The 26,280-nt window shown below is 35.1% G+C and overlaps 1 protein-coding gene across 1 annotated transcript; it reads right to left on the reverse strand.

Annotated features, from left to right (window-relative positions):
* Window positions 1-1,307: 1,307 nt before the first annotated feature.
* Window positions 1,308-25,896, reverse strand: LOC132608381 (probable disease resistance protein At4g27220). Its single transcript, XM_060322406.1, has 11 exons — window positions 25,807-25,896; window positions 22,350-23,026; window positions 11,718-14,677; window positions 8,034-8,732; window positions 5,676-6,158; window positions 5,155-5,229; window positions 4,781-4,981; window positions 3,375-3,445; window positions 2,109-2,241; window positions 1,915-2,027; window positions 1,308-1,814 (listed from the first exon to the last, which is right to left on the reverse strand). The coding sequence occupies exons 3-7, from the start codon at window positions 14,574-14,576 to the stop codon at window positions 4,889-4,891; spliced, it is 4,209 nt and encodes a 1,402-aa protein (XP_060178389.1). The 5' UTR covers window positions 14,577-14,677; window positions 22,350-23,026; window positions 25,807-25,896; the 3' UTR covers window positions 1,308-1,814; window positions 1,915-2,027; window positions 2,109-2,241; window positions 3,375-3,445; window positions 4,781-4,888.
* Between the last annotated feature and the right edge of the window lie 384 nt (window positions 25,897-26,280).

A 26,280-nucleotide genomic window follows, 5' to 3' on the forward strand; every position in this document is an offset into this window, starting at 1 on the left:
GTCTAAAGCATCTAGACTACGGCACATCGTTCGAATTTCTTTTAGCGATTACTATTCTATCCTAACAGATTCCCGAACATCAAACAAATAATTGGTCAGACAAAGAAATTACATAATTAACACAAAAATAACAGAACTAAGCTAAGATTCTGACTAAAACAGAGATTGAAGACTAAATCGATGAATGTGTCAGGGTTCACCTTTTTTGCGCGCAGTGAAGTGGGCGTCGACGGCGTCGAATCTACGCTCGAACAACGAAGAAACCGGATCTGAACCCGATTAAAGTGACTGTGGTTTTGAAACAAAAAAAAGGAAAGGCAAATATAGTGATTGTTGGTCGTTTTGTTGATAAAAATTGATGTTGTGTAGGGGATTTTTGAGTTCCAAAATCCTCTTTTGTCGATTTTGATTGTTGGTTTCTCGCTCAATCCCGTCCCCCCTTTCAAGTTGTAAGCCCCTCTCCTTTTATGGATGAGGAGAGAGAGGAGCGGGGAAGTGAGATGAGTGGAGAAGAACGTGGGCGTGGGGAATGGCAGAGCAGGCGTGGGGGACAGCAGTGGAGGTGGCAGGGAGCACGTGGAGGCGAGAAGATGAAAGGAGAAAGAGACGAGAGAGGGAGGCGGCGGGTGAGAAAAATCAGGGTGAAGAGGAAGAGGAAAAAGAAGAGGAAGGGGTGATTTAGGTTTAAAAGTATTGGGTCGGGTCGGGTATGCGGGTATGGGCTGGTCCGTTTGGGCTGGCCCATTAATTTAAATGTGGGTAAAAATACGGGTTGGGTATAAAAATGTGGGTTGTTTATTTGAGTAGGAAATAATATTGTATTGGTATTTTGGGCCATTAATTTGGCTGAAAATTGTTGGTCCTTCCTCCGCTATTTAATTATTCTTTGGGCTTCTAATTTAATAACTGGTATAATATATATATTGTGTAAAGATAATAAATATGTAAAAATAAATATTTTGCGAAGTGTTGTCTTGTAATTAATTTAACGAGTCCAAACCCGAAAAAATGAAATGATGACGAATCATCTAAAATTTGTAGTAAAGTAATACTTGTAATGTCGAAAACAAAAGTAATGATATTAGTAGTAGTGGCAATAAAATATTTTAACAATAAAGTATTTAGCTCGTTAGTAAATTTAGAAACCCGAGTAAATTAAATAAAGGGGGGACAAAATTGGGTGTCAACACTATGTCGCCTCCTTGGAGAAACGATGCATTAAAGCACTAGTCAAAACCATTTACATTAACACAAAGCATGGCATGAATTAACAGCCACACAAGTTGCTTGATAGAACAATAGCTGCATGAGTCCAACTTTTATATTGCTTTCATATTTGAATCATCTGTATACAAAAATCAACTCCAGCCTCATGAAAATGCACTTATTCTTTGCAAATTGCAATTCAGGGCATTTCCATGAAATAAAGGAAGGTTAATGTGCAAAAACAGTCATCGAAAACAGGGGCACAGATGAAGATATTCAGACCCAATTTTCCAAACCTTGTTCTGTATTTTCTGGAATATGTCTAATTAAGCATTGCTCAACTTCGAAAACATTCCAAAACCTGTGCCTCTCCTAATTTTGGAGTGGCCTATCAAGTAGACGAGATCCACTATATCTTGAGCTCTTCCACAAGATTGACTTGGAAAGGCGAAGAAATGACCCACCGACATCTATTTACCAAATGCCTATTATTGTATTATGGCTACCCGGTCTCATATGAGGATTTCTATGGCCAGGACCTTGCTTGTGGAGGCCCCGCTTGGGAATGTTGCGCAAATCCATAACCTGAATCGTCTGTTGCCTCTTGGCTGAAGGACAATAACGAGATACTAGTGCATCAGTCATTTAGTTACTACACACTACAAGAAACAAAAACGAACATTATATATCAATCAGCATTAAAAGTACCCATATTTGAGAAACAAAACTAACTCTTTTCAGCTTCTTGGTAACGCTCCTGAAGCTCTCTTTGTCGCCTCAAGTTTCACATGAGCTGCATCCTCATCTGGACATTTCTATTTCTAATACAACGAAATTATGAACTGTTAGTGAGGGATCAAAACTCTACATGAACTAGAAAATGAATCCCTTCAAATACTCACATTTGCTGTGTAGCAACATGCCTCTTTTGAATTGTCCTTTTGTCAGATTTGTGCAGGAGTTTCATTTCATCGTTAGTATCCATTTTCAGGAAGTCCTTCATAACTGATGCTGTCATGGACGCTGGTGTGCTTTCTGTTTTTATAGTAGAAAAATAGAGTAAGCATATTGTATTGTTCAGCATCCTATAATTTGTGTTCCATAGTTGCTAAAGAGAAATGAGTACTTAAATGACTTCCTCCCATGCCTGACTTACGCTGATGATCGGAGATAAGAAGCTTGTATAGGAATAGACTTATTCATACTCGTTTTTACATCAAACTAATATGCAAGAGATGTTTCTTTCATATGCACTTTTACGACTACTTATTATGCTATTTTTGCACTTTAATTTTTCACTAGTAAAGTTAAATTACTTGGTTTCTGCAACTTTCTTCCTTTAAAAGGCATATATGTATAGTCGCTACAAAACTCCATTTCCCTTTAACTGCATTTATGTTGTTATATCCTCTCTCCTTTTTTCAAAGAGATCACATTTTATACTTGAACAGGTAAACTCTTCCAAATTTGAAATGAAATATTATGAAAGCCACATTTGAGAAAATAAAACTTAAATCAGACATAACATGTGCACTGCGATTCCCTGTCAGTTTATAGGCATACATATTATACTCACTCTTCCGGACAGACAATTTTCATCTTTCAGTTCATAGGATGGAGGTGAAAACATTGGACATGCGACCTAACATCAGCAACTAAAGATTCTAGAGTCATCATTTCTTGTTCATAAACCACATGTCCAAGATTTTGAAAGAGTAAAAGTTACAAGTACAACATTGCTGCTAAGTTAACCTATATTACCAACTTGGCAATTACTTGAAACAATCAACAGTTTGAGGCAATAGTATAAGTACAATGTCACAAGCCAAGTTAGGGGTCACGATCGGTGCAGTGGACTTAGTCCCAACAAGTGAACCACTTCAATTACAACCAACTCAACCTGATCAACCTCAAGCAGTATCATACAAATTCAAAGTACCTCACAACATATCTTTATTACATTTTAAAAAGTTTAAGCAGAATAACTATCCGGAGAAAGCTTAAAAATGGTGCCGCAAATACTAAATACAACCCCATAAATCTGCCATGGAATCATGGAGAAAACACAAGAACAGGAAAATGCATAGTAGTCTTGGAGACTTAGACAACAACCAAAAGTAATTAAGACAAAGTAGAACGACTCCAACGGAAGGACATATGGGGCTCACAAGTAACAAAGGTGCAAACTGATCAGCTAACAAATGTAACTCAGCTTTCAGGTCAACATCAACTCTAGAATCTGAAAAGTATAAATTAACGATTAGTCTAGTGACTCAGCAAGCATAACCTTAGTTATTCATAGCCATTTACACAAGTTGTAACTTTTAAAGAGATATGCATGAAATCAAATAAGTATACTTAAACTCAAAGTAATTACATCTATATGCTAATAACGACAAGCTCACAACTCATAACTCAAAACTTGGACGGTTACTCTTTATGACCAAGGGATCCGCATATGCTAAATTCAGTTTCCCTATCCTGTTCAGCTAAGGCAGCTAACTCTAACTTTAAGGTAACTCAATTGTCACTTCTTTTTCATACTGTCTAGCTTAGGGCCAGTAACCCGTATTATTTCCAATCTTTGGCTTCCTTCCAAGCCTTTCTGAGAAATTAGCCTTCTTATCGTTCATACTTTAAATGAAAAGTAATTCACTTCGACGTATACATACACATACGAACACAAAAACACAGACATGCTTTAAAGTGTATATTAAGTATCACTCTAGAACATGCCTATAACAATAGGATTGCTTGCTTGTGAAAACTTCTAAATTCAAATTAGAATTCATCATGGATAGTTAGACATTCATAGGCATTTCAAAAAACGTATAGCACATATTCACCCCATAAGTTTGTCCCAACACTCTTACTTTATAAAACTTGCGCATATGTAAGGCTCAAACTTAACAAAAAAGTCAATTCATTTGAAGATAATGATGTGTACAAAACTCATGAGATTTGACCAAAATTAGCTACGAGTAGAGTTATTTCTTACTTCAACTCCATTTGGATCATCTAACTATGACAATTCTTCGAATGATCTATTTGAAATTTTTTAGGTTAGAGAAATTGATCCCTTAGCAAGGTCAGTGGCGGATCCAAGATTTTCATTCAGGGTGTTCGAAAAAATAACTAGACCTAAATATACACTGTAATATATGTTTAGAGTTTTCAAAAGTTAATATATGTATATGAACACAGAAAACTTACCCTAAATATACACTCTAATTTTTTGTCCAGGGTGTTCGGGTGAACACCCTAGCCTCTTACTGCATCCGCCCCTGAGCAAGGTACATGCTTAGTAACTCTGTAATAAAGTTAATGCTTCCCTAAATAGAACTAAACGTTTCAAAAAAGATATGCCATTATTTTTTGGAAAAAAGAGATAATTAGCTGAAGTCTAATTCAAGACTGTCCTTAAATGTGTACAACTAAGCTCATAAAGAGCAATCTAATTAGGTATCCAACCAGCAGGCACAGGTCTTTACGAGAAGAAGCTAAAGGAGTATAAAGATTAGCGAACTGTTGTAATATATAATTTTTTTCAGAAAAGAAAAACGGTGAAGCTTACACGAGTTAGAATACGTGATAGACTTGTAGGATTCCTCTTCTGCACTTTCAATTCTTGTCATTGAAAATATAGTTGCGACCATGATCAGTTGTTAATTATTTGCTCTGCTTATTCTTCCATTATTTCTTTTTTCTCATCCTCCTCTACTTCAGCTGTTAGTTGATCTGCTGCTACTTCTTCCATTTCTTCATCATTTGCATGCTAGAACAAAGCGTTGTTAAGAAAATAATAACAATAGCAACAACAATAATACAAATAAATGAAATAAAAACCAACACGATTACTTGATTAATTATGTCATAAAACTGGCACTGATAAAACTCAAATAGATACAAGAAATGTGAAAATAAAGAAAGCTAGCTGTGAATTCTTACAATATCCTGCGGCACATCCTCCTCCTCTTCTTCCGTGACTATTGTTTCTGCTACTTCTTCCCTTTGTTTTGCATGCTGGAGAAAAGGGTGGTGAAAAAAAGAGCCAAGATAAAAATGAATATATTAAATAGAAATCAACACGATAATTTGATTAGTTATTTCATATAATCGGCAATAATAAAACTCAAATAAATATAAAGAATTTGAAATAAAACAATAGACCTTGGTTGATCTAGTGGGTATTTAATTTGTCATGGAGAAAAGGGGTGCCTTATGAAATTGAAGCAATACAATACATTAGTACTATCTCTATCCAATCATAATAGACTTTATGCTCTTAATAATTATAATTTCAAAATGTCCAGTTATGAAGCAAGATTACAAAGTGTGCACTTTCTTGAAGTTTGAAAAGGAAATTTTGCCACATGGATGAAGTGGAACAGACCAAATAGACTAAAAGACAAAGACAAACATCACTACATTTGATTGTAAGTACCAATTTAAGGAATTGCACAACCAACCTGTTCCTCAAATTGATGGCACAAGGAACTATTTATGTCATTCTCCAGAACGGGCTCATGATTTATTGTAAAGTCCTGCAATCTTGGTGTGTTTATGTATCCTTGAGCAAAGGTCTGCTTTTCACCGCAATCGCTGATCGACAACTTCTCCAGCGAGGGAAAGTGTAGAGCATGTTTGCTTTGGCTAAAGCTTCCCAACTTTGGTAAGTCAGTCAGATATAAATGTTTCAATTTAAGAAATAGAGGCTTCATGCTCATTCCCTCTCCTTCTTCATCATCTACAATTACAGCTTCAATCTGTGAGCAGTTCCATATAGCGAGGTTCTTCAGATTCACCAAGGCCCCGATTGAAGAAGAAGAAAACAAGTTCCTCATCTTGTTGCAGTTTAAAATGCGTAAAATTTCCAATTCTCTGAAGGACTGTGTGCTTGAGAAAAGTTGGTGGAACCATAACTCACTGTCTAAGTCACGGAGTTCCAGATGCTTCAAAGTTCAAACCTCCAAATGAGACCTGAAATTCGGTAAACATTAAAGAAATTAAAACTCTTGACGACGTACACACATTTTGCATATATTGCAACATTTAACTGCAAATGGGGTATTGCCCGTCAGGTCATTTCTTTAGTATTTCCACGAAAGGTGCAAACTTACCGAAGTTCAACTTAATCAACTACCAAATGCAATGAACTTTTAATAAGTTCTGCACTCTTCACATATACATAGAAAATGAAATTTAAGTCGAAGCAGTGATTTATTTAATGGTGCAGTACTTACAGGGTAAGTTCCAAACTAAATGATCTACTGATAATTCTCACGGGCCACGGCTTATTTGATGTTTAGAATTTGGTCTTTGCTAGTTAATAGGATTTATATTCAAAATAATATTGGAATTGGTTTCTAGTTTTTAGTTAAAGTAGGTCTTGCATTATAAATAGGGTATTACTATCTATTTTCTTGTGTAAAGAAAATTGGAAAATGTCTTTGATATTATGAGATCATGATTGAATTATTTTTGGGGTAATTACATCCTTCAAATTGGTATTAGATCACCTAGGTAGAGACTCAAATAGCTTTCGCTATAGGCATATGCCGCTGCCCCGCCAAGGTTGATGCAAATTTTAAATGTTGAATTTGAGATTCAAAAGATGAAAGAATCGGAAAGAATTGAAGTTTATGTTGGTAAACTCGCGCCAATTGACAATAAATTAGACAATTTGTTGAATTGCTGAGAGTATTAAAGGTGCAAGCAAACATATCACAAGAGGAAGAAATTCTTTTCTAAAAATTGGAGAGAAGTGCTCCACAGGAAAGTCAACGGAAGATATTGATGAGAACTGCATCAACAATTGAAAATTTGTATCAACCAGTGAAAAAATGTGCTTCATGATGTCAAGTTTGATATATACATTGGAGAGAGGTGCTCCAACAAAAATAACAATAATAATCAATTGCATACAACTTTGATTTACATGAGAATATTGAAGACTAATTCAAAATTGGAGCAGGAAGCCTAAATTGTTTAGGATTTGAAATTTGCTACAGTAATTTCTTTAGTTAATGTCTAAATTTGTATTCAAAATAATATTATACTAGGTTTTATAGTTTCAAGTTAAAGTAGGTTTTGCACTATTAAAAGCTTGAGGTGCTACTACCTATTTTCTTGTGTCAAGAACATTCTGAGATGTCTTGAGATTTATGAGATTATGAGCGAATTATTTTTTTGGGTAATTGCAACCTTTAGTTATGCTTTATCCTGAAACTTTTAGATCTTTCCATCTAAAGTAAATTGAAATTCTAAATAATTAATCTGCACTGCCAAAGCTATTATTGTTAATTTTTGAAATAACACAACGTCGAGTCAATTTCAACTACTAACCTACTCCCTTTGTTCATTTTTACTTGTCATGTATACTAAAATAGTTGTCCATTTTTACTTATCTAGTTTGAAAAATCAAGAGATAATTTCCCAATTTGTTCATATTTTACTCTTATTATTAATTGTTGAGTTGAAAACTTCAAGGAATTGTTAGTTAGTGGTTACATCACTTTTAAAGTATGTTTGATTAATTTCAACCATTAGATGACTTAATGGTAATTAGGGGTGATATGATAAAATTGTAATTCTATTTTCGTCTCTTTAATAGGCGTGTCAAGTCAATACATGACAAGTAAAAATTGACGGAGGGAATAGTAATTTTATTCATCATTGGATAGCACAAACTTGTATAGGTTATTTATTAACTATACGTCGAATTGATAGTATTATGCGTGCTTATTTTACATCATTGCTTTAAATTGCCAATTTCTAGAAACAACACTTTTCAATGTTTTAAGAGTAAAAAGGCATTGTTTACGCACCTTAGTTCCAAAAAGGAAACGCATGCCACTGGATTGCTCTCCATTTGTGGGAATCACTAGACCTTTTATGTCGTTCAAGTCAGAAATTTCTAAGTACCTCAAACTTGGGAACTCAATGTTGTTAACCCCCTTGCAAAAACTCGTGAGTGCTGGTAAATTGCAAAGCAATAACTCCCGCAACCTCGGGAACTGGATGCCAGGGATTTGACTTTGATCAGCCCCATCCACTTCATTTTCCTCTAAAACAAATACTTGTTCCATCTCCTTACAATCCCTAAATGACAATATTTCAACGTGCTGCGAAAAAATCCTGGCTACAGATAGCGAAGAGAAGTGAAGTAGTCTCTCGCAGGACTGTACATGAACTGATTTCACGTTAGCAAAAGGAACCTTTTGCATATTCAGTGAAACAACATGCCTCAAATCTGACAGTCCATATAGAGCCAAATATTTCAAATGAGGAAATAGCAGGGAGTTAGCAGTCACGTTTTCTCCGTATTCTTTTTCCTCTTCCTCTGCACTAATAATTCGAGCATCATTCACAGGATCAATAAACAAATAAGGAGGGAGATTCTTGCAATTCCGGATGCTTAAATACTCAAGTCCTCTGAAGCAGCAATGGGAAACTAATTGGTAGCATAACAACATTGCATCATCCATATCACTGAGTTCCAAATTCTTCAAGCTTGCCAGTGCGTCCTGCCAAATGAAATCATTTTTGGCTAAAATAAATTATTTGTATAAAAATAATGGAGTTCCTAGAAAAAAATAATTATTTAATTTTCAAAAAAAGAAAAAAAGAAAAAAAGAAAAAGAAAGAATACAGTGAAATAAATAGTCGTTGCATCTACAGATAAATAATAAAAATAAAACTTGAGGTAAAATATATGTGTCATATCAAGAAGACCAAATACACAATAACGAATAAATCATTATATAAATAAAACATATGACCATTTTGTGAAAATTACTCCACTTGGAAGTTGATAGTCCATTTTCCATCAACCTCACATGCCCGGTCCAGGGGGTAACAACTATCAAATAGCCACATATAGGGGGTTTTTAGGACAGACTATAATTTAGGTATACATAAGAGGTCGTTGGACATGCAATTTGGACTTCAAATTTGAAGTTTTGATTTAAAATTTGTGCTTATTTATGATATTTGAACGAAACTTCGACTTCAATTTGAAATTTTAATTTCAAAGCCCAAATTCACTTAAAAAGTAGAAATTCAATTCCAAGTTTGTGATTTCAACTGTTTTAAAATTTAAAACTTGACCCATAAGTTTATGTGTCACAAAAAAAAAACCCCATAATATTAAATTCTAAACAAAACACTCATGCTCGACATGAAGAAATTGTTTGTACGATGTGGGAGTATTACAGTAAAGAATAGCTGGTTACTACTATTGATTGGACCAGTGGATCTTTATAAAGTTCTGTGTATTTGAAAGTTTGTGATAGCATGTAATCACAAAAGTTTATTAATAAAAGGAATATAGAGATATGCGATTTATTAACGAGGCCCCTTAAAATAGTCTAATACCTTATTTATGAACTATAATTTACTAATTTGATATGATTTTATAAGCCCAAGATATTATGCCATAAGGAAAATCTAAAAATGGACATGAATATTGATGCCAAACACTTCAAGCAAATATGACTAGAAAAGCTAGAGTCAAGTTGTACATCAAAGAGTCTAGACACATTCGTAACATGTTAGCCTTATTTCAATACTTCTACTATTAAATTTGTTGCATACTTTCATTCTGGACAATGCCTAGTCAGCTAGTCTAATCGAACAATTTAGTGGTCATGTATGAGAAAAATAATCATGGTATATAATTTGGTATAATTTTATCCAATGATTGGTTGTAATTTGAGTCATGTAAAACTTAATACACCAATTGGTGTATTATTTTATACTACCAACAACATGAAATAACTAATCAATGTATAACTTATACATGAATAAAGTACAAACAGGACAAAACTGCAAAGAGCATCCAAGGGTATAATTATAAATTTATTATTTTTTAGTTTAAAAATAAATAAATATATTAAATAATATCTTGTATATCTAATTTTAGTGCAATGAGCCAAACACCCAACAAAAAATAATCTTTATATTACTAATCCACTAATCCTTACTTAACTAATACTTGCATTATAGTCCCAGTATAACTTGTCTTCAAACCAAACACCCCCTTATACTTGCGAAAAATTGTACCAATTGAACACTTTTAGCTAACCAGTGAAATCAGTACAATATCATTTTCATTTTTTCCACTCCAGTACTTGAATTCCTTTATCTCACTTCATACTTTCACCTATGACTTTCTCCCAGAAGGGTCACTAGATGGGGAAGCATATCTTGAGTAATTCTTCGAAATTGCAAATTTGCAGGTATAATTAATTTCTAAGCTTTTAAATGGCCAAGGTGTTAAATAGAGACCATGACATGATCATTACCATAATTTGCTTCACAACTACCAGAATCACCCGGGGAAGAAAAATTAGAACACAAGATGAGAAGAAAAAAGAATGGAAGAGAATAAGAAAAATAAAGAGGGGAAAGAAGGAAGCTTTTCCGGATGTAGTTTGGGAAGGAGAAGGGAGCAGTGGGCAAAGGGCCAAGGGCCAAGGAAGGAGAGGCCCGGGGGGAGGGGGGGGGGGGGTTGTGAGTTCTTAAAAAGATTTATAAACGGAATGTTTTCTTTATTAAAATAAAAATTTCCAGGTTTCCCTTGTTGATTGGTTATTTTTTCATATAATATGCACTTGGAAACACACAGTAATCCTTTACAGCCGAATGTTTAATAGGCATAGATCTTGAGTGGTACAAGTGATCAATAGGAACTAATCCTCAGGAGTCAAAATCGAAAGTATCAAATAAGTTTAGGGGCCGTCTATGAGTTTGGCCTTAACACTATGTCTAAAACTTTAATCTCTAGATTAGTAACATGCTCATACTTATATTTGCACATATGAGATTAAATAAATCCACCATAAGTTTTTTTTTCTCTGGAATGATGCTACTCTAGGAGCGGCAAATTGGTGGGTTTGACAGGTTGGAAATGGTTTGAATAAAAATGGGTTGGGTTTCAACCCGCCCATATTTTATGTGGGTAAAATATGAGTTTGGATGATAAATGGGTTGGTTGGTTATGAGTTAGCTCATATTATATGAATGTAATATTATTTTAAGTGTAATGTTTATAATTTTTTCACATATTCATAATTAAATATTATGAAATAGAAAATTTGACGGGGGAAGGGGTGGGGGTGTGGTGTAAGAAAAAATTTCCCACTTTTTATAAAAAAAATTATAAAAGTAAAGATAAAACATTATGAAATAAAAAATATAAAGAGGGGGGAGGGGGGAGATCTCACTTTTTTAAAATAACTTATAAGCTAAAAACTAAAATTTGAGAATATCCGACTTTTGACTTTTAACTTATTTTTATATTTTTTTTTTGTCTAAAAATAAGTATTTAAAAACACTTTTATCTTTTCGAAACGCTTAAAATAAGCTCATCCAAGCACCTTCTTAATAAATATTAGACCCACTCGTTAAGAGGCAGTCAACTGCGATTTTGCGCATAATTACTAGTGGTATCTTTTGTGACTAAAATTAATAATTGATACTACTAAGTAAACTAGGGTTAAGTTACGCACCTTTTCCCCGAAAAGGAAGTGCTTGTTAGCACTTTGGTTGAGTTCTGCAGTAAGGTTGTCATTGTTGGAGAAGAATCCTCTGATGTTCGGTAAATTGCAGATATGCAAGGTACTTAAGCTACGGAGCTCGATGTTGTAAGTCCCATTGCAGAAACCCTTTAGCGCCTCTAAATTTTCAAGCTCTATTCTCTCCAGTCTAGGGAACTTAACCTTATCAATCTGGCTAATTCCATGCCCACCACTCCGATTATCTTCCTCTAGAAGGAACACATGTTCCAACTTCTTACACGAGTTTATTTCTAGACTTTTAAGAAGTGGCAAAGTTGTGGACGCCACCGGCATAGGGAGAACATAAACAATTTCCTCACAATTGCTGATGCTAAGGTCTTCGAGGTTGGCAAAACAATTAGTATATTGACTTGGAGCCTCGCAGGGATAGATCAAATTTGACATATTTGCAAGATACAACAATTCTTTACAATCACTGACAACTAAGAACTTCACATGCTGGAAACTTTCTCTCGCCAATAAATCAATAACATGGCTTGTTACACTATTCCTCAACTCGACTTTTTCAGCACGCACTACAACGTTGCTTAGCCAATCCGCTACATGCTCTGCATTAGAACTACACAACACCGTCTTGGAGAATTCACGATAAAAATTTGCAGAGGGTCGAAAATCAGATATTCCAGAACTATCAGACGACACTATGTGTATAAAAAACCTCGTTAGCCCACCAGGAAGACTTGTATCTTTTGGGATAACTCTGTCAGATATGACAATTCTTAGCGTGGTTAAATTCTGCATCACCTGCAGTTCAGCAAGTGAGACGTTTTTGACTTTGCTCTGTTCCACTTTATTTTCGACTTCCCATTCAACTCCACGACATCCTTCCATATCAAGTTCTTCTAACTCAAGAAAACTTGATAGGACTCCTGGTTCAATTCTTTCAATAATATCACAGTTCAAATCCAATAACCTGAGCTTCTCTAGCTTTCCTAGTTCAGCTGGAACAACTCGAAACTGTGAATATCTCATACTCAGGATCTCAAGGTTAACTAACTCACCTATCAATGATATATCCTCCATCTCGCAGTGTAACAATGTTAACATGCACAAATTCTTTAACAATCCAATTGACGACGGCATAAGTGAAAATCGCATGCGAGATACTTCGATTGTTTTGAGGGCTCTTGTACCATGGAAAATATCATCATGCAGATAAGAAATACCCCCTGCTTCCATTTTTATTTCTAAGAATTCCAATCTTGGGCAATTTAGCGTCTTTGGATGCTTTACAGCTGTCCTTGACTGTACTGAAATGCAAGTCACCTCTTCATGATGAATATCGTTTGGCCATTGATTTACCTTCAAACAATGGTTTATCCCAAAAATATGTTGTTCTCTGGATGTAATATATATTGCTAAATCTCGAAGAGCATCGTGCATTATGACCGAGCTATTATCCTTGTCTTTTTGTAGCAGGAAACAACTTTTGAGCTGATCAACCAATAATTCCACCCTTATCCTAGCTTCTTGAAGACTATTAATGTGTGCAAACATGCCCAAACTCATTCCACGCCTGGCAAGAGTTTCCAGGGGTATAGAGTAATCTTCTGGGAATAAACAACAATGCAGATATAACTTCCTTGCTTCATCATTTTCTAGATGATCGTAGGACAGCTTCAAGGATTTATATACTTTTCCCAATCCTGTGATGTTTTCTGGAAGGACTGATTTTAGCTGTGTAAGTGCACCTTCCCATATTTCCTGACTTTTATCTTTCAACGCTTTTGCAACAGTTATTATTCCAAGGGGTAACCCCCCACATTCCTTTGAAATTTCTTGTGCAATTTGATTAAAGGCAGGATTAATAGCTCTATCACCAGCTTTTCTTTTAAAGAGATTCCAGGATTCTTCATCATTCAATGAATCTATGGTGAAAATTTTCTCTGTATTCTGAACCATAAAAAGGCATACTTCTTTTTTTCTCGATGATAGCATGACTTTACAACCTTTGTGGTCATCCCCCAAGGGAATTCCTATTTCCTCTAAATCCAGTTCTTCCCAAACATCATCTAATATTAGGAGAATTTTATACCCTCTCTTCAGTCTTGTATTTAGTTTGATAGCTCTCATGTTCTTATCCTCTTCATTAAGTTCTAGACCCAATTGTTTTGCAATTGAGGCTTGAAGCTTTTCCAAGTTGAATTGTTGGGAAACTACTGTGAACACAACCTTATCAAACAAGTTTTCCCCTTCGACCTTTGCAATAACCTTCTTCTCCATCCTCGTCTTCCCAACACCACCTGGACCACATATCCCAATCATAGTGGTCTCCTCATCATTTAGAGCTTTAATGATATCTGTCATGATTAATTGTCTTGACATACCATCATTCTCATCAGAGTCTTTCTTGCTTACAATGCAAGCCTTATCAGGAGGAGCAGAATAGTAAAGTTTCGCATACTCTCTCCCATCATTTTGTCGTTGGATGACAGTGTCAATTATCTTCTTAGCTTTCTTACTCAACACCCAACACGAAATCAAACCTTGACTTGGACACCCCTTTCCAATATCAGCTTCACTTGGCAGAATAGTGTTGGTCTTTTTTAAGATGTCATCTGTTTCTTTGAGCCAACCCTCAGTAACGGTTCCGACACTTCTCAAATTTCTCTCCTCCTCCTCCTTCAATTGAACCACATCTGCTCTAATCTGATCCAACTTCTCCATTTCATCTTTTAGATTCTGGATGTTTCTCCTGTAAAACATCAGATAACCAAGTTGTCGTCCAATTGGTTTGACTATGTAGTTCACAACTGGCTCTGTAATTAATCCCACAATTTCTAAGGCCATTTGCTTGCCAACCTTGCTTGCTTCTTTTTTCAATTTTTTTACCGATCACTCTTTCCGTTCAGTATGGTTGCTTTCCTCTTTCTTCTTTTGTTTATTTGTTCCTGCATAATAAGAATCAAATACAAATAAGACAACATGAAGTTGTTTGTCCATGAAAATTTTCTCATATTTCACAAGCAACAAGACTTCTATACTCCTAGGACCCGTTTGGCCATGAAATTTATTCACTTTTTTCCTAAATAATTATTCACTTTATTTAAAATTCAGTGTTTGACCATGAAAATTTCAAATCCAACTTGAAGTTGTGTTTTAAATTTGGAAAATAATTTATAACCTATTTCCATCTCACTTTTACTTTTGAACTTGAATATTACACCAAATATTCTTTACAAAAAGTATTACCAAACACAACTCCATCTTCAACTCCAACGCCATAAATTTCCAATAAAGTGAAATATTTGGAATCTGTGGCCAAACGGCTACTTAGTAAGTGGATAGAACCTAGTTTTCATATAACTAAAGTTGGAGTTGGCTCGTTTGAGTTTGAGTTGAGCACTTGAGTTCATCATACAAAGAACAGCTCATTATTATGGACTTCAAAGTTTAGCCTTAGAGGCAAATGGCAATTGGATCTAGGAATACTTCAAGAAAGTAACAGCTCATATTTAAGGACTTCAAAGTTTAGCCTTGAGGCAAGTGGCAATTGGATCTAGGAATGCTTCAGTTCATATTTATGGACTTCATCCAATTTCTAAGAACATAGGAAGCAGTTGATTACACACCCTTCCTATCTTCTTTGCTGAAAATCCATCCAACATTCTACGTCTGACAGCTTAAACCATGCTGTCAGGTTTCATCTTCCTATTCGTACTCATTGTTTTGTATATTAGCATTCTTTTCCTATTCTTATCCCTTGTTTTGGGTTTTAGCAATCCTTTCTGTCATGCACCTGAAGCTATATATTGGATGGATTGGGAAGAAGGGTCACAAAGCAGCCTGCCATGTTCTAGTTAAAATGGAAAATGTGTTGAAATAAAACAACGAATGAGATATCTCAAAAGGAAATGTCCAAATTCTTCTTTACTATATTATTATTCTCTAAGATATTTCTAATTTTTGTCTTCCAGTAGTAACGGACTCTAGCTATTATGATTAGCCTTTTAATCCTCCTTATTGCTATTAACTTTGAGTATAGCCGTTGGAGTCGTTATTACTATTAGCTATCAGATTGCGCTCGGACGTTTGTTTTAAGCTTTTTTTTTAATTTGTGTATTTTTTCGAGATCTATGCGGACAAACGGCCGCAAGGCGGTTTGGCCTAGCCGATTTTTGAAAAAACGTCTTTTATCCCATTCAATTTTGAAAATAAAACTGACTAATTTTACCGTTTTTCGGACTCCGGACTCTATAACAAATACCCCTCCCCCCCCCTTTTTTTAACTGTTTTTCTGCTCTTCATATGGCTATGGTTTTAATTTTATTTTTTTGTTCATTTATGTTCCTATAGTTTTTATTGGTTTTTATTGACAGTCAAGATGGTAATGGACAGCACATGGTGGATGCTAAAACAGTAGCAAAAAAGTTGAGCACTTAGAACAAACAGAAAACAGATGGAAACAAGATATAACGAACGTGGATGCATACAATATATTTTACAAATATATGAAGGTATAACGTGGACATCACCACGTTATACAAAAATATTTTGTATAACGTGGGCTGATCCACGTTATACAATATATATTGTATAACGTGGTGATGTCCACGTTATACAATTTATTTATTTTTTAAAAATTTTCGTTGATGGCTTCTGACAACTGAAAAAAAAATTTGGGGGTATAACGTGGATCAGCCCACGTTATACCCCTTTTGGTATGTAAATTTTTGGATATCACCTTTTAGTTTATATCATATATTTTTATACCCTTTAGGCTCCGGACTCAGCAATTGAAGCTGGTGACGTTGGTTTGTTACCAACGGTTAGTCTATTGGTTAGTCATCTTCATCTTATATATATAACCTTCCTGTGCTTATGTTGATTATAGAAATACCAAGAGACATATACAAAAACATATTTTTGTCATAAATTATAGTGTGCTGGGTTTTCTACTTTGTGAAATCTTTGTTAGATTCTGGCTCCTAGTTTTGTACTAAAAAAGCTTGTTGAATCCTGGGGGATACATCCATACTGGGTGAAATATCCTTAAGGACAATGTCTTAATTGACATGCCTCAAGCTTTCAAGAATTTTCTGCAAGGTTCGTGATTAACTATTTTCCGACAAGATTTGTGATCAAGTATTTTTCGTAAGATTTCCAACAATCTTAAGGATATTTTATACTATAATTTTATGGAGAATACGATTTACAATATAACATGCATGGATGGATTACTGTCACGCCCCGAACCATGGCCTGGACGTAACACGGCACTCGGTGCCTGACTACATGTGACCGAGCGAACCACATGACTTGCTGAATCATCATGATGCATAACATAAGCGGAATATAACGTGAATGCATGATGAGCCTTTATAAAACATAATAAGTCATAATACTTAATAAAGTACTTGTTTAAACATGAGTGAGCCAAAATGGCTATGCGACTTCGATTATCTGACATGACATAACTGTCTGTTCTAGTCTATGAAACCTCTATCATGAGTCTGACTGAAAAACATACTTACTGGGACAAGGCCCCCAGCATACCTTTAAATGCATAACTAATCATAAGATAAAAGTTGACTAAACCCCGAATGAGATGGGGCTCACAAATAAGCTGATACGAATGCTGTCCTACTGAGCAGATGTGTCGTCCTGTAGATCAGTACCTGCATCGTGAAATGCAGGCCCCCGGGCAATAAAAAGGGGACGTCAGCACATTGAATGTACTGGTATGTAAAGCAACCGGAAGAAACAACATGGAACATGGAATAACATAGTAAGAACTGAAACTGAAAACTTGGACATGAACATGAGCATGAGCATGAGTACAAAATCATGAAATTTAAAACTGAAACTGAGTACTGGAAGCATGAGATAGTCTGTAGTAATCTGTAATAATCTGTAATACCGACATAAACCACCACGGGGAGGAGCGTGGAGTCTGATCTCTGCCCGATCAGCTAAGCCATCTCGTACCTTGCCGGGGCACGAGACATGAACATAACATGAATGGATCCAAATCCCTCAATGGGGAACATATAAAGGAATCGTCCTACTGGGCGGAACGATTCTTATCCTACGTTGGCATACGTAGTTTCAGGCTATCTGAGCCTTCTCGGTATTATTACAACTCCCGAACATGAAAATAATATAGTTGGCTAAGAAGCCCATGACTTTCGTGAATTAACTTGTACTTGTCTTGAAATCATGATTTCACGAAAGGACTTGTAAACATATTTTCATGAAATAACTTGTAAACTTGATCATGAGAAATACCATAATGCATAATCATACGTTTGTAGCTGACTTGAAATGCTTGTAATTTGTAAAATAACATTTTACAATTTCATATAAACATCATGAGAACACATGAGGAAGAATTCATGATTCATGGATTAAGCTAGGATTCCTAATGTCCGAAATGGAGGTTTAGGAACACAATAACGAACATATATACGGAATTCATGTACATACATACATACATACATAATTACGGGCTACCAATACATTGGGTTTAATGCCCTAGGAGTTGAACTTCATAGAATTTACTAAACGGATCATGGGGAAGAACATAGAAGTTCCCACATGTGGATGGAAGTTCTACATACCTTAACCTTCCGCTTTTGGGCGTATCACAATGTCCTTCACCCCCTTCAACTTCAATCTATAGCATACAAGTCATAGTGATTCTATATTAGCAACAATATCCATGTTTTGTTCATCTAAGCATTTTATCAAACACTTAGTGGGCATGAAGCTCTATAACCCCCATTAATGGTGTTTTCTTCACCAAATACCCATTCTTTTACTTCTAACAATTTCTACAGTCTCAATTAGGTGCAATTAACATCATTCTTCATAATCCATATGAATACAACAATCCCAAGTCATCAATCCAACAATTCTAACATAGTTCATATAATCATCTTCAACAAACCCAATTATTATACTCCCAAGAATTCATCAATTCATAACTATAAATGATTGGGGAGTAGAAATATTACCTTTTGGGTAGTCACCACGAAATCAACACCCCCAAGTCCGATCTTGGGCTTAAAATGACGACAACGACTTGTACTACACTTTTTCCTTCACGAGCTTTGGGATTCGGGGCCTTAAACTTGGTTGATTTTCTACTTTCTCTCTCTAATTTCCCTTCTCTCTCACTTCCTCTCTCTAAAATCTGAGTTTTGGAGGAAAAATGGGCTGTTAGGGTAATATTTTCTTTATATACCAAGGGAAAAATGGGTTGACCCAACTTGAAAACGGGTTGGGACCTTGCTGTCTTAAAACATCCATATCTCCTTATCCCGACGTCTCCTGTGAACCCACAACCTATGGTTGGAAAGGTTTTTCAATTATCTACAACTTTCGTTCTTTGAGTTTTCCCAAATTCCCAAGTTATGATAGGGTTATGGCCTCCCGAAGTCAGGTGACCCGAAACGTATATACGGACCAAGATACGGTCACTGTTACGGTCCCGTAACACGAGATACGGACCGTAACTTGGTACCGTATCTTGGTGAAAATTTCCAGTGAGTTTCTGGAAATTTTCGGGACGTTACGGTCCACTGTTACGGACCGTAACACGAAATACGGCCCGTAACGTCTCCGTTACGCTGGCAGAATTTCCAGCGAACAAGCTTCAGTAAAATGGGCATAACTCTTTGCACAGATGTCCGTTTGATCCCCGTAAGATACCGTTGGAAAGCTATTTCAAAGGGATACAACTTTCATCAAGGAAGTTTTCTCAAATTCCCAACGGATGTTCATGAAATTTTACTGGAAGTCAGACGTATCAAAAACTTAGCCGATTCTATAGGATTTCAAGTGCCTTACTATTAGCCATATTGAGACGATCATATCTCCTTGCTCCGATCTCTGATTGGCTTGATCCTTATATCGTTAGAAAGGTATTTCTACATACTACAACTTCATTGATAGTACCTTCCAAAATTCCAAACCGATCAAGGAGTTATCGCTGCCCGAAATAGGCCTATCAACCATTTTCGCAAAACGTTCAAACCTTCCATGTTTCCACTAGAACTCTAATGATATGAGCTTAAACTCAGTCCTAAAATGCGGGGTGTTACAATTACAATAGTTGATGAGGTAACAACTTTTCAGTTATGTTAATGAAGTTTGTAACGATACTATAAATTCTATGTTTTAATAAATGGTTAAAAAAAAAAAAAGACATTGTTACAAGTCCAAAGATAATAATCTCGGTGTTAGTGGAATTAGCATGCAAAGGGGTTAAGTTTTACAAATAAAGAAGCATTAGTTGTTGTCTGGGCATCGTGCATGTAATGAATAAAGTTTGTGTTTTTACAAATAATTTTGAGGCCTCTTTATCTTCTATTAATTTGAAGAACTAGTGCTAGCTAAATATATTTGATAATAGCTACTTTAATGGGTGAGGCAGTTAATTAAAAAAAAAGTGTTTATTATAATTTAGACCTTACAAATGTGAGATTTTTGTGGTAACAAATTATATTTGAAGACCTTGGTATATTGTATTTTTTGAGGAAGTACTAATATTTGCTTAGCTCTTGGTCATTTGACTTAGTATTGAATAGTGGTTGGTTTTTCTTGTGTGGCTTAATTTGACTTTGATGGTTTAGTTGATTGAACTTTTGACTGATAGTTGACACACCCTTCATGGAGTTTAGAGGTAGTGGTGCACAATATCAAAAGCAATATTTCAACTACATACTGTTATGTATTGCCGTCAATAATAAATCTTTTAATGGAAATTATAATAGTTTTGTGCGTGGCGCTAAGCCATCATATATTCATCAATATAGAAGAAGATTTAGAGAAATGATAATCCCGCTAAGTAAAAATAAATTTCGCTAAGCGGATGATATAATTGTTTTATTCATTTCTCAAGTGAATCTTGTGGTTAATATGAGAGATTGAGTGTTAGGCCATCAGCCATGGTGTTACTAAGCATGTTTGTGCTAACAAATTAGTTTTGTATTCTACACCCTACACCCAAATTGAAGAAGAAGAAGAATGATTTATTTATGTTGGTGATTCAAGAACTAATCAAGTTCTTAAAATGAAAAAGTTCTTAAAATAAATATTGAAATTGCTAGTGTCTGTACCTACTATTCTCATCTCATGTGTATTATATAAACTATGCAAATTATACTCGTTTTAGGAGATCATTTATTAAGATTATTATTTCTTATCCAACTCTTAATAAAGATATTACTTTCCTTAAAATATTTGTTGATGATGACATAGTACGAGTAACTTTATATAATTATTTGGGTGAAACTATATTATTAGCTTAATATTTTTAGGCATACTACATAAACAGGCCTTCAAACTTGGTCTCAGCTGATACGTATGTCCTCCAACTTTAGGTGTGCACAAGTAGGCACCTTAACTTGTCTTCACTTTGTCAGTTAAACACTCAAACTTACAAAATGATCATCTAGACACCTCCAAATTTATGTGTCATGTCAATGTCACGTCAGTGCCATGTCAGCATTTGTGTTTACGTGTTCAACTTTATACAAGTTGAGGTGCCTACTTGTGCACACCCAAAGTTGGAGGGCATACTTAACAGGAGGCCAAGTTTGAGGGCTTGTTTATGTATTGTGCCTTATTTTTAAGATGAGATATCTTATGAGAAAATAAGCAATTCTTCTTATGAGTTATGGAGATATTATTCCCTTATCTTAAAAGTTTTGAAAATGTGGGGGTTACGGTGTCATGAGTTATGAAAATATTATTGTCTGTCTTAAATTTTTGAAAATGTGGGGGTCATGGTGTCTTGCTAGAGTTATGTCGAGAGAATTTTTCAAAAAGAGATAATATTTTATTTGGTCTTGTTATTCATAATGTTTCTGAAAAAGTTTTGGAAAAAAGCTATTGATGATGAGATCAATTATAATTTTGAAAATTAATTGGTGGACCAATAAACTATGGCCACGTATTAATGAAAAAGCTCATATATTCCACATCATCTTTCGTTAAAAGGAAGGACAATTTTAGACTAAAATCAAACGTTAAGGGCATTTATGAACTAATAGATGGATGGAAAGGGCATATATTAACTAATAAGTGGATGGAGGGCAATTTTGAACCATTTCCAATACGTTAAGGGCATTTTTGACCCTTTTTTGAATTCAAAAATCATAGCCTAAACTTATGTACACTAATTAATTACATTCCAAGTATAGATCCTTCGTATAGGTTAGATAAACTGCATTTTGTATTCATTGTAAAACAGAAAAATAAGGAATAAAAGGTTGTCGTTTTAACATTTGTCTCCATAAAATGTGGTGGAAATCAAGAGGAGATGGGATAAAGTTCACGTGAGAGAGGAAAAGACATACTTATGTTGTTGGCTACAATTTGCAAAGTTTTTTTATTAAGATTGGCAATTTGGCATAAACGAGCAAATTTCGATAAGTTGGGTCGTTTTGTGCTATGTATTCATCTGTATGGTTATGTGTCTTAATTTGCCCTTTTTTCTCTCAAATTTTCTTAATCAATCAACAAATGTGGATGAGATACTTATGAAGGAAGAAAAAAGTCAAATCTGGATGAAATAAGAAAATATAGCAAGAAGAAAGAAAAATATCTTAAGCATACCTTTATCAGTAATGTCGAAGAGATCTAATGTATTGGGAATGAAGTTCTGCTAAAGACAATGACTCCAATTGGGAGATTTATTTGTTTTTTTGTCTTTTCCCGTAACACAAATACAGAAGGTATTTGGAAAGAAGAAAAAGTAACATGTGGATGAAATAAAGAAAGTTATATAGCAAGAGCAAATTTTAAAAAGATTCTTAAACATACCTTTGTCAGTACTGTAGAAGATATCTTATGTACTGAAAATGAAATTCTGTAAAAACAAAATGATGACTGCTAGTAACGGAGAGATTTTTTTGTTTTTTGTTTTTTCCAAAACTCAAATACAAAAGATATCTGCAGAAGGAAAAAAAAAATCCAAATGTGAATAAGATAAAGAAAGTTACATAGCAGGGGTAAAGAAAAATTTCTTAAACATAGTGGAATGAAGTTCTACTAAAACAAAACGAGGACTGCTATCCAACTGAGATTTTTTTTCCCAAACACAAATGCGGAAGGTATCGGCAAAAGACAAAAAACCAAATGTGGATGAGATAAAGAATGTTAAGTAGCAAGGACAAAGAAAAATTTCTTAAACATACTGGAAATGAAGTTCTACTAAAACAAAACGATGACTGCTATCCAACTGATCAGAGATTCTTTTTGTTTTCTAGCCCGAACACAAATACGGAAGGTATCTGCAAAGAAAACGAGACGCTGAGATAAAGACAGTTACATGCCAAATGTGAACGAATTCTTGAACATATTATGTATGGGAAACAGGACAACAATGATATCGAGTGTGCTAATAAAGTCTCGTATTGAAAGCTGAAAAGAGAAGAAGCTACATATAAGCTCGTCCAAAGTAGATAACAATAATAAAGTCTATTTGCGTTGTTTTAGGCCAACAAATAACTCCTAGCAAGCTGAGAGATCTAAGACTTTTCTTTTTATCTTTTTACCAAAAAGAAATGTGGTTAACTATTTCCAGTCTTGAGGGGAGAAGCTTTGTAAGTGTTGAATGATTTGAAATATTATGGGAACCGAAATTCAGTGATTACTAAGTTCGTGTGCCAAACGTACAAGGTATTAAGGACTGCACTTCAATCCTGTTTTCTAGCTGAAGAAGTTAGACTCATACATTGATGTTAGGTGTATTTATACACTTTTCCGCCATCTTTTACCCATACTTATACTGTATTTTAGAGCTAAATGCATTAAATACACCTAACATCTATTAACTATGTGATATGGGACTAATTTGTGCTTTATTGTGGAATCTAGGTCGTTTATGTTGAAAATGCTAAAGTGTGAAGATGAAGAGATTTAGAGCAAAATTGAAGAAGAGGACAAAGAAAAGAAGGTCACGTTGAAGTCTTTTGGGTACAACAAGGACCAATGAAGGGTAATCCGAGCAATTCTGGCTGATTCTGAGACAGTGCGGGTTAGACGAGTGAGCGGAAGGAGGTTGCAACACTTGAAGGCATAATACGACCATTGAAGGGTCCCATGCATTGGCTGTGCGTCACACACCCAGCGCACAAAATACCCCTTTCTGATTCTCAGACCTGTTATGCATTGGTTATGCGGAGCACAGCGGATGCACAGACATAGTCATGCGATGGCCATGCGACGCATGACCAAAGCACAAGACGCGTCAGTTCTCCTAAGTTGATCGGGATCGGGCCCACTTATCTCATATTTGCCCTAGCTTATAAATAGTCGTTTTTACATTAGAATAGAGGACTTTTGACCTAGAGAGAATAGGAGCCGCCGTGGAGGCTGGAAATTATTGGGTTTTATCTTTTCTTCTCCTTATTACTAGTTTGTATATTTTCTTTGAATGATTTGTTATTTTTCCTCCATGTCTATGTGGAGCTAAACTTCTCATTCTAGGGTTGTCGTAAACCATGATTATTGATGTTTGGTGATTATTTCTTATCTTAATATGAGTTGTTGAGTTTGATTGCTTCTTTAATTCTGTTCATAATTGCTTGATTGTTTGGCCAACAGTTAGGTTCTATCGACTATCTAATATACATGCTTGAGAAAGATGTTGTTAGATTAGAGAAGGATTAAAGAGGGCGTGATCTGATTATCCCTACAGTTGAGCTAGGATTTGTGGCTAGGATAGGAAAATACCTAGGCGCCGCGTTCAATTAAATACCATAAACGAATTGCGTTCTTAACAAGTCAATTCCATAGGAATATAGGCGGCAAACTGTTTTGAATAGGCGAGTAGTAGTTCGGGAGAATACTACGAGAGTTAATAATCCAGTAAATTAGCAATCGTCGACAATTCGGATTAAAGGGAAATAGTTCGAAAACTCAACAGGATTGGTGAACCAACCGCAACCCTGGAACATTCGTCTCATTGACAATATAAAACCCGCTCTTTCTTTGTTGAAGTTCACTATTTGTCTCTTTTATCTTCAATTAGTTTATAATCACAATCTTCGAATTTCATCGCTTGTATAGATAATTTGGATAGTTTAATTTAGTTGACGGTTAATCATAACTCCCTGTGGGTTCGACATCCGATTTCTAAAATCACTGTATTACTTGTACGACTACGTATACTTGCGTGTGCGTTTGGACGCAACATACATTATCATACAACTTTTATAGCACTGCCCGATCGACTATAATAGAATGAAGTTCTAGCTATAGTGTACACTTAAGATCCCTTTTAGTATAATAGAATGAAGTTCTAGCTATAGTGTACAATTAAGATCCCTTTTAGTTGAGAAATATTTCAAAGATCACAACAGTGGGATCAGAGGCGAAGCTGGAATTTTTAGTTTATGGGTTATGAATCATAATCTTTTTGCTTACTAGGTTCTGAACAGATTACTTGCACACGACACATACTAGATGAACTTTTTAATACAAATACAGAATTTGAGCCAAAGTTATCCATAGCTACTACACTAGCTCCGCCCCTGAGAGGGATGTAGGGGCGGATCCACAGTTCGGATACCGGTCATCTGAACCCGGTACTTTCTCACAAAATATTATTTATGTGTAAAAATCTACTAAAATTGTACCCCTCCGTTTCAATTTTTTTGTCTGGTTTTGACTTGGCATGGAGTTTTTAAGAAAGCAAAAAATTTGAATCTTGTAGTCTTAAACTAGAACGTACCAAAATATCCTTTAATCTTGCGGTCTTAAACATAACATATGAAAAGTTGAAATTAAAGAGTTATCACAAAAGGAAAGAGTCATTCGGACTAAAAAAGAAATGAATTGAAACGGAGAGAGGAACAAATAATAGGTATAAATCCATAACTTTATGTGAGACTGTGAGTCTATGCCACAAAAATAGGGTAAGGTTTGCGTACATTCTACCCTCTCCGGATCCCAGTTGTAAGACTACACTGGATATTTGTTGTTGTTATTGTTGTTACATGAGATTGTGAGTCATATTCTCCAGCACTAGAAGAAAACAAAGTAATGAGATAGATGGAGATGTGCTAACCTGTTGAAGAGTTTTGTCACCAGTAGTAAAGGAAGCAAGAGACTTGGTTTTTAGCCTTTTGGTCGCTGGAGAGATGCAATAAATGATGAGATTGCGGGATGGCTGTTCAAATCCTTTTTATAGACAAATGAATCACCAGTTATGTTTAATATTAATCCATCTATACAATTTTAAAAGCATGAACATAAATGTTGATTGACCAAAATATTCTTCAAATATTGAATGACTTTTATACCCTTAATAAGCTCTAATCCTATTTCTTTTCTATAATATCAATGTAACAAAATGTAAAATACTTCATTAGTTGTATAATCCAAATCAAAATGTAAAATGGTGTATTCTTATCTATATAAAAAAAAAATCGTAACATAACATTCCAATCCTATTCATAATCAAATTCTTGGAAACTGTAGTTTTCGGATCAAACTCCCAAGGTCGGAGATCATATATAGTTCTTTTAGACATTAATTAAAG

This window comes from Lycium barbarum, chromosome 8, assembly GCF_019175385.1.
Source record: "Lycium barbarum isolate Lr01 chromosome 8, ASM1917538v2, whole genome shotgun sequence".
NCBI classification, from domain to species: domain Eukaryota; kingdom Viridiplantae; phylum Streptophyta; class Magnoliopsida; order Solanales; family Solanaceae; genus Lycium; species Lycium barbarum.

What these genes read in the sequence shown, in the direction of transcription:
- LOC132608381 (XM_060322406.1), bottom strand. Translation starts at nt 14,576, where the DNA reads ATGGCCTTAGAAATTGTGGGATTAATTACAGAGCCAGTTGTGAACTAC. An exon ending in GTTTCCTTTTTGGAACTAAG is followed by an intron (nt 6,159 to 8,033) that starts GTGCGTAAACAA and finishes TGAACTTTGAAG; the next exon opens with CATCTGGAACTCCGTGACTT. An exon ending in AGGATGTGCCGCAGGATATT is followed by an intron (nt 4,982 to 5,154) that starts GTAAGAATTCAC and finishes GCTTTGTTCTAG; the next exon opens with CATGCAAATGATGAAGAAAT.